At 33.5% G+C, this 17,461-nt stretch overlaps 2 protein-coding genes across 16 annotated transcripts; both read right to left on the bottom strand.

Annotated features, from left to right (window-relative positions):
- Nucleotides 1–925: 925 nt before the first annotated feature.
- On the bottom strand, nucleotides 926–10,829 carry LOC145316106 (alpha-soluble NSF attachment protein-like). The gene is made up of 8 exons (XM_080156410.1): nucleotides 10,689–10,829; nucleotides 9,779–10,037; nucleotides 9,293–9,355; nucleotides 8,812–8,914; nucleotides 8,399–8,462; nucleotides 3,257–3,371; nucleotides 2,663–2,828; nucleotides 926–2,423 (listed from the first exon to the last, which is right to left on the bottom strand). Exons 1-8 carry the CDS (start codon nucleotides 10,756–10,758, stop codon nucleotides 2,385–2,387), a joined length of 879 nt encoding a protein of 292 aa, XP_080012536.1. The 5' UTR covers nucleotides 10,759–10,829; the 3' UTR covers nucleotides 926–2,384.
- On the bottom strand, nucleotides 10,777–17,275 carry Kcmf1 (Potassium channel modulatory factor 1). Of its 15 annotated transcripts, none has more exons than XR_013878308.1 (8): nucleotides 16,166–17,275; nucleotides 15,695–15,891; nucleotides 15,350–15,429; nucleotides 14,158–15,177; nucleotides 13,676–13,841; nucleotides 13,021–13,232; nucleotides 12,437–12,713; nucleotides 10,777–11,933 (listed from the first exon to the last, which is right to left on the bottom strand). XR_013878308.1 is itself a non-coding variant. In XM_080156409.1 (4 exons), exons 1-4 carry the CDS (start codon nucleotides 16,448–16,450, stop codon nucleotides 14,543–14,545), a joined length of 1,197 nt encoding a protein of 398 aa, XP_080012535.1. In that variant the 5' UTR covers nucleotides 16,451–17,275; the 3' UTR covers nucleotides 13,896–14,542. The 15 variants fall into 15 exon arrangements, 1 of the variants encoding a protein (XP_080012535.1); XR_013878309.1 differs by having other exon boundaries at nucleotides 12,466–12,713; XR_013878305.1 differs by having other exon boundaries at nucleotides 12,492–12,713.
- Nucleotides 17,276–17,461: the final 186 nt, after the last annotated feature.

Below are 17,461 nucleotides of genomic sequence, written 5' to 3'. Positions count from 1 at the left end.
TTTTTTATCATAAAATGTGAGAAACTACTTTTTTCATATATAAGGTGAAAAAAGTAACACTAAAGAAATTTTTTTTGCCTTAATTATGTTCTAAACTTATAGATAAACACATTTCATAAAAAGATTTTTGTCTGCGGAATTTACATAGGCGTTTTCTATTATATTCCTCTTTCCAAAAATACCTCACTTGTCAAGATTGGATAAAAAATTCTTTGTGGTCGAGATTCCATAACTGTGGGGCCCGATATGTAAGGGTTAATCTGTTGAATATTTTCACTGAAATATTACGGGATACTCAAAAAATATCTTAGGAAAGCTATCTATAATACGATGCGATAATTAACTATTATTTTTCATAGCCGAATAAACTCCGATTAATATTTGCAAATTGATGTCAAACTTTAAAAGAATGACATTATTCGTAAAAGCTAGACGAACTAACAAATATTAAAATAGTTAGTACCTAAACGAAATTGTATAAACATGTGGTTGCAAAATCAGTAAGTTACATGTTTTGGCCTTTATTTTAGAGATACTTTGTATATAATATTGTACCTTGTTGTCCTAAAAATCATTATTCCAAACATCAGACAACAGGACAGGTAGTTACTTTATACTAATCACGTTGTCAAAAAAGTAAAAAAAAACAGGATTTAAATAGACGTAATGACTTTCTTGAAACTATTCGAGTTGCTATCTTTCCTAACCAGTAACTAAAACAGGAATTATCATGCAAAATTTGAATTTGATAGGACAATTCTAACAAGTCCAAATTAGCGAAAAGAGCTATCCGTTACAGGTGGACGTTAGACAAAGCAGGGCCGTACAAATGAGGAGAATCAATGATTTTTATTTTGAATTGGCAGAAAAAGTAAAAACTATATGCCTTTATTTCAAACAGGTAGAATAATAATAATTAAACAACTTTGTACATATACAAATAATGTATTTAAAATCATGTATCTAAACTATAATATTAATATACAATATGCAAGAAGGCACATTATCAAAACATTACAAAATAATACTAAATATTTTTTTAATATAAAAATAATAATTTTTGTTTTTAGATATATGGGATCACAGTTTAAGATAAGACATTGATACAGGAATACTGGGATTGTGCGCCCGAAGAATTATTTTTAATAATTCAAATAAACATAGCATTTACTGAAATTTTATTGTTTAATATTGTGCTTTTCAGTAGGTAGTAAAATACCTATCAAAACAAAATAAAAATTTATAAGAATTTTTGTCTTTAGATAAAAATCAGTTTTTCTTAAAGTGCTTAATCCCTTTACCTGACATTGAAAATTCAACATTTATAATAAAAAATATCACTTGGTTTTTTTTATCCATGTAAGATTTTTCAAAGTTTACTAAAATTACACAATAATGAATTTGATTGTATTATCATATATTTTTTTATGACATACATACATAGATATTTTAAAATTTAAATAGATCAAAATGAATGTCATAAATTTTTCTTTTTTTTATAAATTTGAATATGGAAGATTTCATTCCAGTATGATGAAGATATACGGATTAATATAAAAAAAATACAAATATTAAGCTAAATAATTTCACATAATATGTATAGATATATTAAATATAAAAATTTTAAAATACAAAAATTAATTAATCGCGAACTTTTTTGACAGCTTTAATTTTCACATTGATTGTCAATTTTAGAAATAATGTTGCAGCAAAATATTTTCAATAGTTTAAACTCCAAATGCATTAAACATATAAAAATTTCAATTATAAATCTAACATGATTAACATTAATATTACAAATATCTGATTTTGCTTTTCTTAAAATTAAGATAATTTCCACAAATTCACATTTTTTTTGTCTGCAATTTTTAGTGTTATTGACTGGACACTTAGCCATTTTTTGCCTATTTGATACAAATAATGCATCCAAAATATTTCATAAGTTGAAGTCGCTCATATAAGTAAGGAATAATAAAACAGACATGCCAATGATTTCAAAGGATAGGCAAACTATTAAAGCCGAACTTTTCAATAAGAAACTTTAACGATAAAAAGCTCAAGTCTGAGCTTTAGTAGCCATGACCTGGCTGGCACCCTGCCCCCAGTAAAATTTCCCAAGTGACCCCTTTTCTATGATTTAAATGGATGCAATACAAACATTTCTAGAGGCATTGCAAGGGTCGTAATAAAGATCTTTGACTGTCCTAAAAACTTTCAACTATATTGTGGAAATTAAATTAACTGTAAATTAAGAATAACGTGACATTGACTTACATAGCGCAAAATTTGTGTAAATAAAAAACAAAATAATTATGTTTTATTGATTATGTTCCATCTTTTTTTGAGTTGAATATGTTTGTTTGTGTGCTTGTGTTTTTTTTTAATTAGCATATGTCATCCTCAACTGGAATACTTTTCTTTACCTGAATAAAAAAACAACAATTATTGGTCTACACACCATGCTGGGATTCAACCTTGAGCTACATCATAACGTATAAGTAGCACTTTACTAGGTATTAAGTTTATTGGGTGTAATTCTATGTACAGGAAGTATTGCTGTGTGCATCCAAATCCAAATCCGTAAAAATTTTCTAAACCCAATCTATTAAATCAAAACTAAAGACGTGGTTTTTATATAAAAGTACCTCAATGTAAGTTATACCTTAAGTAGCAAGGAAGTATGCCAGGCATCTAGCTTGCTAATACTATCATATTCCGCGACACTGGCTGTGAATGCCTCTACGTCCTGTTCCTCGCATGCGCTGCACAGGGCCTTGATCAACTTGCACTCACGCTTGTCAGAAAATGCGGGATATTGATCTTCGTATCTAAATATGTAATACATTAAAGTTTAATCAATAAATGTGTTATTCTAGATGGCCAATCAGACACAGTAATCAGTCAAACTTTTCTGACTGACAAAAATTTTTGATTACATTTTGTCAAGTATGATTGAATTCAAGGCCTTAAACTAAAATTCAAATGTATAAACTATATAGTTATTTTATTACAGAAATAAAATAACGATCTCTGTGACGAATAGAAAATAATATTATTATCGAGCTTGAAATTCAAGTAAGTCCATATTAAACATACTGTATTAAAGCAATCTAACGACAGATTTAGATAGAATTTTTTTCAAGACTATAGGATGATTTTCTACTTTTTTAATATTGATAACGCTGTCGCTCTAAAATTAATATTCGTTTATCTTGATTTTTAAGCTTCGATTAATAAGAAGACCTTTATATATTACCTCTGAATAGCGTGGTTGGCATTCAGATGATCTATACACAAATGACATAGGGAAGCTTTGAAGAAATAATCTGCAGCACTGTACTGTAACAACTTAGATTCCAGGCAGGAAGCAGCTACCTGCAGTTTTTTTTGTATTAATACAATTAAAGTTAGTACTAGGGATGGCAATCCGTCAAATTTTTGGACCGGATTCGGATTCTTACAAGAATCCGTCCAAAAAATGGCGGATTCTCGCGGTTTCCGGATTCTAGCAATATTTTAAAAGGCTTTATTTAAAAGTTTTTTTTAAATTAAAAAATTTAAGTGCTACATGTCCTAAAAAATAATGTTCTTGGTGTTCTCTATAATTCACTTCCGAGAATCGAACAAGATTTTAAAAGATATTAGGTATATATATTATATAATGATGATAATCTTTGCTTCAAAAAGGGGGAGTTTAAAGAAAAAACTCAAGACGCTTATTCTAGCCTACTAATTAAGAATTCAAATCCGCTATTAAAAAACGGATTCCGGATTCCAAAATTGGCCAAAAATTGAGCGGATTCCGGATTCGAATTGCAAACCCTAGTTAGTACAAATAAAAATTATACAAATCATGTATGTCGTGTAAAATTGTATAGCCCTTAGGTACTGATTAAAGCAATAGAACGATTTCAATCGATTTGAATCATTACATATTTCTATGGAGAGTACTTTGGCCGTGTCTACGTCGCCTCTCCACCACAGCAACAGCAACAACACCAGCAACCTCTGTGCCAAGAGCCAAAACAACCAATTTCCTGCCCAGCCACCCACCATCTGCAGTTTCAACTACATCAGTCCTTTTTTTTTTTTTTTTTTTTTTTTTTTTTTTTTTTTTTTTTTTTTTTAAATCACGTGACAATGAAGCAACCTGCTCAGCTACCTCGAGTTTTTAACTAGGTCGACAAAGGATAAGGCAACACCAGCATGCCTTATTCGGCTCTTACTAATACGTGCTGGTATCGAACAAAACCCAGGTCCGCCCTGGCCATGTCATCTATGCTCGAAACCCCTAACACCAACAGCCGTAGAATGCACCAACTGCCATCAATGGTTGCATGTTAAATGCTCTGGCCTAAAATCAACAAAAGAACGTCAGAAACTTAAAACCTGGAGAGGTCCATGCTGCCCCCCTGTCACCCCTCCTGTCCCCCCTCCCGTCCCCCCACAGCCCCCCACCCCCCCTGCTCAACCCCCTCCCCCACCATCAACCCCCCATCACTACTTAGACTTCCCAATACTACAATATAATATTAATGGCCTCAATAGCAAACTAGATGAACTTCTCCACCACTTGGACAAAAACAACATCAAAGTCGCAGCAGTTCAAGAAACAAAACTGACCTCTAAATCAAAACATCCTAAAGCAAAGAACTACACATTCCTAAGGAAAGATAGAGGTAGAGACAAAGGGGGAGGCTTAGCTTTCCTTGTCCATGAAGACATAAATTTTCATGAAGAAGACATCCCACCAAGCTTAGCCAATGACCCCCACCTGGAAACCTTGACAATAAACATCCCTGGCAAGGATGGTGACCTGAAAATACGCAACATCTACATACCCCCTCAAAGTAGTTGCCAACCAGGATATGTCCCACCCATTGACAAAATCTTTGACAACCTTGAAGGGAATGCAATGATTCTAGGTGATGTGAATGCACATCATGAATTGTGGCATTCCGAGGCAAACACAGATGCCCGAGGGAATCAATTAGCTGATACCATTGCTGATAAACCATTCGGCATTCTTAACGAAGATCAACCAACAAGAATCTTCAATGGAACCAGCACAGCTCCAGATATTAGTATAGCGTCCAACTCACTTCTAGCCTCCAGTACCTGGAAAACGGAAGTAAAAATGAGCTCAGACCACCTCCCAATCCTCATTAATATTACAGCTGACATGAAAAAGAGGAAATCACAGGACAAATTATACATAAACTTTGCCAAAGCCAACTGGTCAAAGTTCACTGAAGCAACAGAAAAGGCTCTTTCTAATGCACGCAACATAAATGTTCACAAAGATGAAAAGTTTCTTCGAAAAACCATCATAAATGCTGCAAAGAAACACATTCCAGCTGGAAGGATCATGAGAACTGTTCATGAGATCCCAACAGAAGCAATGAAACTCATTGAAGAAAGAGATCAAATCAGAAAATCAAATTCCTTAGATCCTAGACTAAAAGATCTTAACAAAAACATAGATACCAAGATCAGAGAACATAAACAACAAAAGTGGAAGGATCACCTGGACAGTTGTCAACCAAATTCCAAAAAGCTGTGGACAACCATCAAAAATCTTAACAGCCAACCACCACAACCCAACAACCAAGGAATAAAGTTCAACAACAAAATACTTCACAACCCCAGGAAACTAGCACAAAAATTCAACAGCCAATATACACCACACTCTGACAAAAAACCAAAACAAAAGTCTAGGAAAGTTCTTCGCCATCTGAAAGTCCAACCAGCAGACCCTAAGGTAAAAATTTCAACAGCCCAGGTTAGGGAGGCGATCAAGAAAGCTAAAAATTCCAAAGCACTAGGACCTGACGACATATCTCCGATTATGCTAAAACACCTTGGTCCAAAGGGAATCCGCTTCTTGACCAACATCTTTAATACATGTGTCAACACAGCCACCATCCCTTCAATCTGGAAAGTTGGCCGAATCATTCCCCTCCTTAAACCTGCAAAACCAGCTGATGAAGGTTCCAGCTACAGACCAATCTCTCTCTTATCACCTATGGCCAAGACTCTGGAAAGTGTCTTACTACCAGAAATCTCAGCTTCCATAAAATTGGCTAACCATCAGCATGGCTTCCGTAAAGCACACTCAACAACAACTGCCCTACAAGAACTAAACATCAAAATAACCAACGGCCTCAACCAAAAGAAACCTGTCAACAGAACAGTTGCCATTGCCATCGACTTATCTAGAGCTTTTGATACAGTTGATCACGACCTGCTCCTTGAAGACATCCTAGAGCTCCAACTAAATGACAATATCAAAAGGTTTCTTTGTGCTTACCTTAGGGGGAGACAGACTTATGTAGAATTCAGAGGATCCAAATCTAGTTACAGAAAGATGCGCCAGGGAGTCCCCCAAGGAGGAGTCCTCTCACCTGTACTTTTTAATTTGTACATGGCCAAGATGCCACAACCTCCAGAGGGAACCAAACTAGGTACCTATGCAGATGATACTACTGTCGCCAGATCTGGTCCACTAATTGAACCAATATGCCAAGAAATAAATGTCTACTTAAACACACTTGACAATTGGTTTAAAGAAAGAAATCTATTTATATCTGCACCAAAATCAACAGCAACCATCTTCACAACAGCTCCAGGAGAAGTTAACACAGAACTTCCTATCTTTATCAACGACAACAAAGTCCCCACTGTTAAACAACCAAAAATCTTGGGTGTCACATTTGACAATCTCCACACTTTCAGACACCATGCGGACAACGTTAAAACCAAAGTACACTCCAGAAATAATATTCTAAAAGCCCTGGCAGGTACTTCTTGGGGTAAAGATAAAGAAGTGCTAATACCAACATATAAAGCTATAGGACAATCTATTATTAACTACTGCAGCCCTATCTGGAGCCCCTCTGTATGTGATAGTAAATGGCAAGAACTCCAAGCAGCACAAAATGCCGCCTTGAGGACAGCCCTTGGATGTGTTAAAATGACCAGTCAAGACCATCTACATTCAGAAAGTAAGATGATGCCTGCCAAGGATCATTGTGAAATGCTTTCCCGCCAATTTCTACTCAACACACAACAAGACACACATCCTAATACTATAAACCTCAATCACAGAGCTCCACGGAAAATGAAGAACACTTTAGTTACAGAACATGGTAAATACATCAAAAAACTCACCAAAAACAACAACCACACTGGACAAAACCATAAAAAGCTACTAAAGAAAATACACACAGATAGCGTTGCCAGAACAATATCCAACCAAGCAGTTAACCCTGTCCTCAACACTCCTGCACCAGCAATTGATGATTCAGAGAGAAAATTGCCCAGAAAAGCTCGCACTAAATTGTCTCAATTAAGGTCAGGCTATAGCTCTATGCTAAACAGCTACCTGTCCAGAATTAGAAATGATGTGCAAGATATCTGCCCAGATTGCCAGTTAGAGCCACACACCTCTAAACATCTATTCAATTGTGTGGCCAAACCTACAGACCTAAAAGTTCGTGACCTTTGGACTAAACCAGTTGAAGCTGCCAGATTCCTTGGCCTCCTTGATGGCCGAGAATTCGATGATAACGGGTGAGAGCTGCGCCAGGCTACAACAACAACAACAACATATTTCTATAAAATCAATTAATATGGAATCCTATAAAAATTTTTACCCAACCTCAACAGCAAAAATGTTTACACCCAATTACGACAAAATTTTCCCTTATGTAGATTTAAATTAATGGAGAAATAGTTTGAAAACCCAATCAATATTTAATTAGATACACGCAAGTTCATACAATTTAATGTTGAATGTAGGGAGGGAGAGGATATTGGACAGTATATTTAACTGTATTATTATCAAAGTTTTATCAACATGTTTTTAAAGGGGGGGGGGGGGCGAAAGTGACACTTTTTGAAACCAAAACTAAAAGTCAACAAAGGAACTCAACTAAAAAAAGAGTTACAGGTCTGAGATTTTGCATGGTAGTTGCTTTATAGGGGTACAATATGGAACTGTGAAGAAACGGCGTCGCAAACGCCGAAAACCCCCGAGAAAAGGCAAAAAAAAATTTCGGCGGGAAACGGCGGTTTTTGGCGGTTGCGCCGCCGTTTCTTCATCCATCGATACGAGTCAGAGCCCAGGCCACAGTTCCATATTTTACCCCTATAAAGCAACTGCCATGCAAAATCTCAGACCTGTAACTCTTTTTTTAGTTGAGTTCCTTTGTTGACTTTTAGTTTTGGTTTCAAAAAGTGTCACTTTCGCCCCCCCCCCCCCTTTAAAAACATGTTGATAAAACTTTGATAATAATACAGTTGAATATACTGTCCAATATCCTCTCTCTCCCTACATTCAACATTAAATTGTATGAACTGCAGCTTCTTTCTGTAAAATTATTATTGATTATAATACATTCCTGTTCATAGATCTGGACAGCCTTTTCAAAATTTTCTGTTTGTGCACTCATTTGAGCAACCTGCAAGAATAAAAACAAAATTAATTAGCATGTGAAACTATGTATATTTGTCTATTAAAAAGAAAAAGATTACTGCCATCTTGTAATGTCTATCGACATACAAACTTTATACGACTTCTAGAAATTGTTTTCTGATGCTGATAACCAAAACAAAATTAAAGATTCGATTAGAAATTGCAAAGATGTGCAAATTTTTATCTAGACAGACAAACATACATCCTCCTAATTTGGCAGAATAATTTGACATTTGATTCGTCTTAGCTTTTTATTTATGTTTTAAAAATTCTGAACTATACGAGACTCCGAGTTCTTCAAACTTATGAAATTAAAAAGGTCATTACAATCTTACCTTAACCATACATTTATTAGCTGAGCTATTTGACTCCTCTCCTCTGAAATAATCTGCAGCCAGCTCATAATGCTGCATACTCTTCTCCATGTCTGCCAGCTCTAATCATTATTCACAATGTAAACAGTGATATTCTTATAAAATCTTTTTAATCAGTTAGGTAGAAACTGAATTTTTAATTTTGGCCACACAAATCTTATGAAGTGCAGTGGTATCGTAAGTAGCAAAATGTTTTGTTTTTTTTTAAAGAGGATTACTTACTTTTAGAGACAAAGATGTTCCAGGATTATCAGGCCCTAATGGCTATATTAAAGTGGCTCAACCTACACCAGGACGACTTAGGTCCAAAGAATATAACTACTCAATTAATCAACTGCCAGGACTGAAATGGTCAATCTAACCACTCATATACTGAATTAGCTTACTTCAAAAATATTTTGGATAGGGTAAATTGAAATTGATTAAGCAAGTTTACATTCCTGTTTCACAAATTTCCGCAATGGTTTGATGGTGTTTGGCTGCAATTGTAAATCTTCCCATTTCTTTACAAAAATTGTACATTTTTCACAAGTATTAATAAAAGTACAGGTAGGTAGGTAAAGTATAAAAAAGATAAAGCTATAAATACGGAATATGGAAGTAAATGTGTTGTGTATTCTAAATTCTTTCCACAACATATAACTAAATAATACAAGAGACAATACCCTCTTCTAATCAAGTACCATGAAAAGCACTTGACGAATTATGGTACTTAGGGTATTTATTTTGTTAGTGTTCTTTTAACTAGAATATAAGGATTGCCAAGCAAAAACAAGGAAACCTAATATTTTAGCTAGAATCTACAGATAATTGTAGTTTTTTTTTTTTTGTAGATACCTAATATTTAAATAGATTTTAAAATGATTTTGTGAAAAAATGAAAACAACTGGAAAAAGTATCAAAACTCAAGGAAAAAATGCACATTCCTGTGTAAATATCAATAGCTTTTTGCAAGGATGTCGTTGCCTCTTTGGGATCAGTCTTTCTGTAGCAGTTGGCAGCATCCACAAAAGCGGTGGCAGCATCGTGTTTGCTGCCAGATTTCACATGATGTGTGGCTATTGTGCTGAAAGTGTCGCCAGCCTGCCCCCATTGTTTGGCCATCTTGAAGAGGTTGGCAGCTTTAGCGTACATCTCTAGAGCCTCATCGACGCCACTACCTCCACCAAACAGACTCGCAAAGAATCCTGAAAATAATATGATTATCAAATATGATGGATGTAAGCAAAAACAGAAACATCAAACATCAAGGGGTCAAAAGTGCTTTCTAAGAATAGTATAGTAATTACACAAATATATGAATAATAAGGCAGATAGGTAGTAAAAGAGGATTGATTGAATTATTTTGTTAAATGAAACTAAAAACTGCGGCCCTAGCATCCAAGAAGCTTTTGTATTCGAAGAGATAGAAAAGGACAAAAAATAACCTAAAACCAACCCCAAGACCTAAATATGAAATAGCCTGAAACCATCCTTGGGTCCAGCGAGGCTTCCCTGAAATTGGAAACTCAATCGTTTTAACAGTTGTCAAAATCTTAAACTGAAGACAAAAAACCTAAAACTTACTATGTACGACGTACGTATTAGGATACGTATTTGAAATTCACACTGCGTAAAATTACGTTTAAATATAATTGCTAACCAAGCTTTATTGCCGTTACTAAACTAGTTACCTACCTACCTATTATGTTTAATTGCGTACGTAAGTTTGGATGATGACTAGCTTTACGTTCCAATTTGGGATAGAGCCTCGATAAACAAAAAGAAAGTAGTCACTGAGATTTTAACAAGCCTATCTGTCTATTTGACATCTATCTAATAAAGTATACAAAAATAACCTTTAGAAGAACTCATCTTCTTTTGTGCCTCGGCCACAAGAGTCTTTGCTTTGGCCTCGTTATCTCCCATTTTCAATCAATTAATTAATCTGGAAACAAGTATTTCTATATCGCGAACGTACGAATCATTAATATTTGCAAAGAAAACAACCAAAATAACTGAATGATGTAGTAGTAGTAGTATAATATAGTAATATTATGTTATTAGAAAAATGTGATAATCGTATTATTATTACTCTGAATATTGGTGTGTTGTTTCAATAAAATCTTTTTGTATAAACTTAAAAGGACTCTCCACAGAAAAATCAACTTTGGATTTTTGAAAATCTAACCTGAAACTATTATTCTCTGTTAAATTTTAGGCATTTTTTGTTTTTGTGGCATCGCGATCGAAGCCCTTTGAAAATTTTGTCCGCCGCCTATTTGTACTGCCGCTATAACAATATATACTACACTTTCCTCCACTCAATATATGTTCACCGCTAAAGAACATTTGCTCCACTGCAACCGGCCGCTCTACGATTTATCCTCTTCCTTGACTGGACAATCCTGCCGCCTCCATTTTGTGTTCGCCTCCGCCAAATATAACTATCTTTTGCCGCAGTTGCCGCATTCATCGCCCTTCTCCGCCGCTACTCCGCTATACATTGCGTACGTAGCTATACACAACACCCCCAGCCTCCATTTAATTTCTGAACAAGGGAGAGGGGAGCATGTATTAAAAAGCGACGTACAGCGGAGTAGCGGCGGAGAAGGGTGATGAATGCGGTAACGGCGGCAAAAATAGAAGCTAAAAATCACTAAAGCAGCACAAATTAAATGGCGGGAGGATTCACTTAAAGGAGGTAAAAAATTTCAAAGGGCTTCGATCGCGATGCCACAAAAACAAAAAATGCCTAAAATTGAACAGAGAATAATAATTTCAGGTTAGATTTTCAAAAATCAAAAGTTGATTTTTCTGTGGAGAGTCCTTTTAAGCCATTATGAAAGGCTAATTTTTAATATAAAAATGTCGAATGTTTAGAAGGTGAAATTTATTTTTTAACATGTCTTGCTAAGCACACAGGCAAATATGAAGGCAATACATTGTTACAGGACAGTAGTTTTTTTCTATAATATAAAATAACTTTTTTTTCGTATTTAAATAATAACATAACATGGAACAATAATTTAACAAACTGAAAGGTTAATGTGTACAAATGTTTTGTGTTTTTTCTCTCTTCTGTATTACTTTCTTCACCTCTCCTTAAACATTGTATATTTTTAAAAATATAAAAGGTATCATTATTTTTGGGGAAAATGTTGTCTAAACCTACAGCAAAATATCACAGCAATTTGAGATTCCAATTTACTCAAATAATTTTGGAAACGGCTGCTTTTAAAAAGGGTAATGTACTTATAAACCATAGCGGGTTGGGAATGATAACTCCTGTACCAATAGGGAAAAAGCCTCAAGACTTAAACTTTCTTCATAATCTCAATATTTCATTTAAAAGGTCGACCCCTTACAATATGCTTGTGGTTTTACGTGAATTTTAGAAGTAGTACTTTTGTAAAGGAAATAAGTCTATCAAAGCTGGAGGTTTTTTTTTCAGTTTTCGATTGCTTTTCTGATTGGGCAGTAAACCCATTCCCACATTCCATCCTTATATTTCAACACAAAAAGTATTAATAATAAAGCATGTAAATTTTTTAATTCCCTAAGAAAAAAAATAAAAGTTTTGCATTGATATTCTAATTTTAATAACCTAGTTAAATAAATATTCTTAGAACCGACAATTTAAAATTCTAGTATAATAGCACGAAAATGTATAACAATGTAAGGAGAGGGTTTTATGTAATATAATAGATAAATAATATGATATAAATTGATCATATTTTAGAGCTAAGCAAATGGAACAATATAGGTAATAATAATGATGATAATGGCATAAGTGGACATTGACATAATAAATCACAGTTTTATCTTCATCAATACAATAATATTATAATAATAATCATATTAATAATTTTAATTATAAAAGACTCAGAGATACAAAAACAGGTTGAAAATAATTTGAAAAGGGAACAATTCATGAATGACACTGCAATGTATTATCACATAACCAAATTAAAATATTATTGTATTTACAAGGAATTTATTTGAATAGCCACATTTGTATTATGTTATTACCTTTTTATCTACCATAACAAAATCTAGAATCCCTCTTCCAATTACATTCATAAATGCTCCCCTTTTTAAGGGGGAAATCATTGAATAAAGAAAATAATATTATTATGTATTGACTAGGTGTTAATAAATATTTCTCTTTCTGTTTTATGTATCTCTGACAGGCTTTGAGGGGGATATAATTAACAAAAATATCAACAATCATTTAAAACCATCAATGAAAATAACCAAACTTTTTTTTTTGTTTTTTTTTGAAAGTTAAGAATTATTTTCCAAAAATGGTTAAATTGTTTATTAAGCCAGTTTGTTTATAGTTAATACATTAAAAGCTGATGGAAAATTTACTTTTTAGCCTCCCATTCAGTATTATTCATCTGTTTAAATTTTTATAATATCTAAATCATGAAAAAAGGGTAAAATAAAATTAATAATAAATGTTAAAGGTTTCTTATATTTTCTATTAACTTTTTGTTCTAAAATTTACCACCCTAAAAACTTAAAATTATAATGCTTATGTACGCTGTAAAAAAGAACTAATATTATGCAAGAAAGGAATTATAGTTGCACAGCTGACAAATCAACTAGGTCCTATCTAAAAAGCTTTATTGTCACTTTTTCAAAAGAATTTTTATGCATAATAATAAGTAAAGATCAGTGAAAGATTAAAAATTAAAATTAAGAGGTATTGTTAACAATCAAGATTTGAGTTATTATCTGAAAGTATCTAATTTAAACAATTTTATTATTCACAAAGAATTATTCTTTGTCTTCTTGACCGTTATCATACACTAGGTTAGTAAACATTTAGATAAATTACTTTGATTATATTGTATTGACAAATAAAAAATACAAAATACAAGTTAAGCTAAATCTAATTTTGAATTAAAGTAGGATGTATTAATATTTTTTTTTACTTAAATGGAATGGATGGATTAAAAACAAGTGCTAAGACAGTGCCTGCCTACCGGAATAGTACCCCCATACTAAGATGAAACCCCATACCAAAGTTGTAATTCGTTTTATTCAAATTGGATCTATTTCTTCGATTTTAGGTAGATCTATTTCTTTATGGTTTAAAAATCTTGATTTCATGTAAGAAACGGATCTATTGGAACATGTTGTTAGTAGAATTTTTTTCTATTAAAAGCAAGTTTAAACTATGATAATGATTACAAAAAAACTTTTCCAAATTACATCTGTTTAAAAGTGGAAGAAGTTATATCAAAACACATATTAATAAAACAAGAATTAAGAGGAGATTAACTGATCTCTTTGTAAAGAACGAATTACAACGATTACATTTTTTGAAGGGTAATGCCTACGGTAAAAGGAATTTGAATTTTTTAACTATTGCAAAAAAATGTGTTTTAAAGGTTATTTATCAAAGAAATGTAAGATTAACAAATTAAGATTTAAAGTAATCACACTCAGTAGGCAAACAAGATAGAAATTTCATTTACCATTTTCACCATATCTAGAAATCTTTGGTGCGTACTCGACACTGGAATATTATTATTGGTTAGTTCTCAAGTGGAAGTGAAGATTATTGTTTGAGTAGATATGCAAATGATGAGATGATTTCCCCAAAGGTTTGGAATAATAAAAAAAAACTCTGCAAAGGGGTGTCTTGGAAATAGAAAGTTTATAACATTCAAAAGATTTATCATTTGTTAACAGGTTTCCCTCAGGAATTATTATCGTCCGAATCTGGGTCCTCGAGGTTTAAGGCTGAAAGGAATAGTTGTTGTATAAATAAGTTCTGTTTGGCACTCTCTCTAGCCGTGTCGCTCTCCTCTCCACTGTCCTCGCTCTCCAGATCATAGAGCAACAACCCTGCCTCACCGTTTTTGCCGTCCCTCGAACCTGCGCCAGTCCCAGACAAGGGGTGGTGGCCTGGATCACCGATTCCAGACCCGGCCGTCAAGCCGGAACCAATATGACTAGAAGAAGCTACCGTAGATGTGCCAGCTAATTGGCCGGCTGCATAAGCAGCCGCCGCTTGGCTCATAACACCGCCGACAGAGCCAGCGTTCCCGCTACTGCTTGATTGACGCAGGCTGGCTGCTGATGTGGAGCTGCCTGCGGTTGAACTGCTGCCGTGGTTGCCTTGTGTCCCGCGGCGCGCCAAACGGTCCAAAGTCTGCATGTGAGCCTGGGCCTGCTGGCGCTGCAGCTGCAATTCCATTTGAAGCTGTTGGAGCTGTGATGAGCTGGAGCCAGTGGCCCGTCTGACACCGCTCAGCTGATTGAGTAGCTCAGCTATAGGATCAACAGTTTCACGTGTGGAGGGAGACAATGATGATAAACTAGAAGGGCCTCCTAAACAATAATTTAATTTTAAAAGCAAACCAAAACATTATGGAATTAAAAGGTCCTGAATGTACTTAATTTTAATTTTAGTAACTCACTTTTAATACCTTTATGATTTTTATATCATAAAAACTATTTATTCGTTGAACATGAAAAATATTACTTGCACAAAATGAATTACCTAATATTGATGATGTAGGTGGGTTATTATGTCGTCTTGTTCTGTGTGTAGAAAGAGCACCACGTGGATTTGCAATTCTTCTAAAAATTTTAAAGTTAAATGGGTAATACTACATTTTACGAGGTTTGTCTAAATTTTTAAACTTATAAAATGTAAAACCTACCTAATCAGTTACATGAAAGGTTTATCAATCAAAATATAATTTTCACTAAAAATAAAAACACTAGGTACCTTACCTACCTTTTTATGTTGTTCTTTAGAACTTTTTTTACATGAAATACCTTTTACTTAAACAGGAATAACCATTCTGAAATCATCTACATGGACCTATCCCGTATGCTTTACCTGACAGCGTTTTGTCTCTGCAGCCCCCCTGGCTCATCCAAAAATGAAACCAGATCCCTGGCCCCGCTCCTGTGCTCAACATTCAAATGGTTCTGGAAATCATCTGTGAGATGGTTAGGGTCTCCACCAGGAAAAGAAGCACAGATTGGACAAACTACTTCCTGACTGACATCACTGTGTTGACTAGATACGTGCTCCTGAAAGAACAAATATTATTTTAGGTTCGTAATTTCATTAGGTGCAATAAAATGAGGATAATAGTAGGATTTTTAAATATACTAAATCATTTGTAATATAGTTTAAAAGAGAGATTTTTAATCTCATATTGTACTAATAGTCTCAGCGTACCTAAAATCATTTGCCCTTTTTTTCATGGTACACAATAAGAAATATCTAAATAAATAACTTCTTTATATCATTATGAAATTAATAGCGATCGGCTCATCAAACCGTAGAATTTCTTTATTTTACCTGTAGGGTGGTTTCTGTAAATCCCATTTTAGCACAAAATGGACACGTGAATGAATTCTGATGCTCTGTGGAAAGGGACGAGTCCCCGCCAAAATATAAATCACTATCAGTCCTTGTAAGTATACACTGCATAGGGTGGGTGGCACTGTGTCGAGTGGTTGACACTCCGTTTTCAAAACAATTACTACACAGGTCGTAATCGTAGCAGACCAAACATTTGAATCGACGTCCCCTGAAATTGCCCTTCATACACGAGTCACAAGAGACTCCGTCATGACGTGACATTTTTGTTTTTTACTTCCACTAATCTGAAATAGGTCAGTTATACTTTGACAAGTTATTCTAAAAACACAATAAATCTTAACATCACCAGCTAGTAAGACTAACGATTGAGATTGCAAATTTTAATTAATCATATCTTAAACCAACTAACGTGGAAATTAATATAGTCTTTTATTTCTGATAAATATTTAATATATTACAATGAAGAAGAAATAAGATAACAACATAAATTAAATTGATCCTGGATATTAAATTCCTTATAATCATCCTTGAAAAATGGAGAATCTTAGAAAATACTTATAAAGATATATAATGTAATTCGTGATATTTCTAAAGTCATATATCAAATGGACTTCAATCTTACCGTAGATAAAGTTTTAATTACATATACTTACTTATTAACTCCTTAAGAATGTATTTAGAAAAGTAAAAATTAGACGCAATATATTTTGTTTATATTTTTCAATCTTTATTTTTTTCTCCACGACAATTCAATTTTAATAATTTTGTTAAATAAAGTAATTATCGTATAATATTGAAGCATGATTTGAAAATATTAGCTTAGTGACGAAATATTTTTGATAAATTGTGGAATTCAGACAAATTCCAAATAATGACGTTTCTAACCTTATGATATAAAATATATATTTTTCATTAAAACCCATAAATTTAGCACTTTCACATCATCTAAATTATAACTTAATACAGTAAAAAAGAATATTATTGGTGAAAATATTTTTATCACATCATTTTAAGGCCGTAAAAATAATATTTTTATATAGAATGACAATAATTTAGGATGTATTAGTGTGGGTATCGCCATATTGGAATAATTGAGTGCGCACATAATTGTGCGCGGCATTCCTTTCTATTTTATGATAAGGGTTATACAGACAGCTTTTATTTGGTTATTTTGGGAAAAATCATCATGGAATATTTCATGTAATTATAAGTAATTACTCCTTAGATCAATGTAAAAATGAATATAAGAAATTTTAATAAATTCAACTTTTA

This window comes from Acartia tonsa, chromosome 4, assembly GCF_053477335.1.
Source record: "Acartia tonsa isolate MP-2025a chromosome 4, ASM5347733v1, whole genome shotgun sequence".
NCBI classification, from domain to species: Eukaryota; Metazoa; Arthropoda; class Copepoda; order Calanoida; family Acartiidae; genus Acartia; species Acartia tonsa.
This window is presented reverse-complemented; position numbering and strand designations above follow the sequence as displayed.

Coding starts and splice junctions, on each gene's coding strand:
- LOC145316106 (XM_080156410.1), bottom strand. CDS start 10,758: ATGGGAGATAACGAGGCCAAAGCAAAGACTCTTGTGGCCGAGGCACAA. Junction 2,829..3,256: donor GCCAACCACGCTATTCAGAG/GTAATATATAAA, acceptor TTACATATTTAG/ATACGAAGATCAATATCCCG. Junction 2,424..2,662: donor ATACTTCCTTGCTACTTAAG/GTATAACTTACA, acceptor TTTTTTATTCAG/GTAAAGAAAAGTATTCCAGT.
- Kcmf1 (XM_080156409.1), bottom strand. CDS start 16,450: ATGTCACGTCATGACGGAGTCTCTTGTGACTCGTGTATGAAGGGCAAT. Junction 15,892..16,165: donor TTACAGAAACCACCCTACAG/GTAAAATAAAGA, acceptor TTGTTCTTTCAG/GAGCACGTATCTAGTCAACA. Junction 15,178..15,349: donor ACCTACATCATCAATATTAG/GTAATTCATTTT, acceptor ATTATTGTTTAG/GAGGCCCTTCTAGTTTATCA.